Source organism: Penaeus monodon, chromosome 28 (genome assembly GCF_015228065.2).
Source record: "Penaeus monodon isolate SGIC_2016 chromosome 28, NSTDA_Pmon_1, whole genome shotgun sequence".
NCBI lineage: Eukaryota > Metazoa > Arthropoda > Malacostraca > Decapoda > Penaeidae > Penaeus > Penaeus monodon.
The window spans coordinates 34,986,857-34,987,223 of record NC_051413.1 but is presented as its reverse complement, the minus strand read 5'-3'; the positions used below and the strand labels follow the sequence as shown (position 1 = coordinate 34,987,223).

The 367-nt window shown below is 39.5% G+C and overlaps 1 protein-coding gene across 1 annotated transcript in view; it reads right to left on the bottom strand.

Moving 5' to 3' along the window:
• Positions 1 to 361, bottom strand: part of LOC119591552 (tubulin polyglutamylase TTLL5-like) — a gene marked incomplete in the record, with an annotated part of 18,965 nt that extends 18,604 nt beyond the window's left edge. The window contains 1 exon segment of the mRNA XM_037940303.1: positions 1 to 361. Coding sequence (XP_037796231.1) covers positions 1 to 168 — 168 coding nt within the window.
• Positions 362 to 367: the final 6 nt, after the last annotated feature.

Sequence of the window (367 nt, the reverse complement as noted above, 5' to 3'; positions counted from 1 at the left end):
CCGGCTGTATGGTGGGGCCCGAGGGACTTCAGGAGGCTTACCACAAACTTTCTGACCTCTGAGTCGGAGGTCAGACTGGTCAGAAAACTGTACTTTGTGGTCCCCCTTGCGACCACTCTTGACAGGAGAGTTGGACCGCGAGGGAACTTTGGGTAACTTTTCCATCATGTATAACACAAGGATACTCTAAAGTGACCATAACATCTAAATAAAATTATAAAAATAAAACATCTATAAAGAACTTATAGAAGACAAAATTGACTAGATTCATAAAACTTTGAATTTTTTTTCTACAAACCATAAAACAACCAAACACACACTCAGGAATGCTCAACAATAAGAATGTAGGGATTAAGGAGATAAGAGT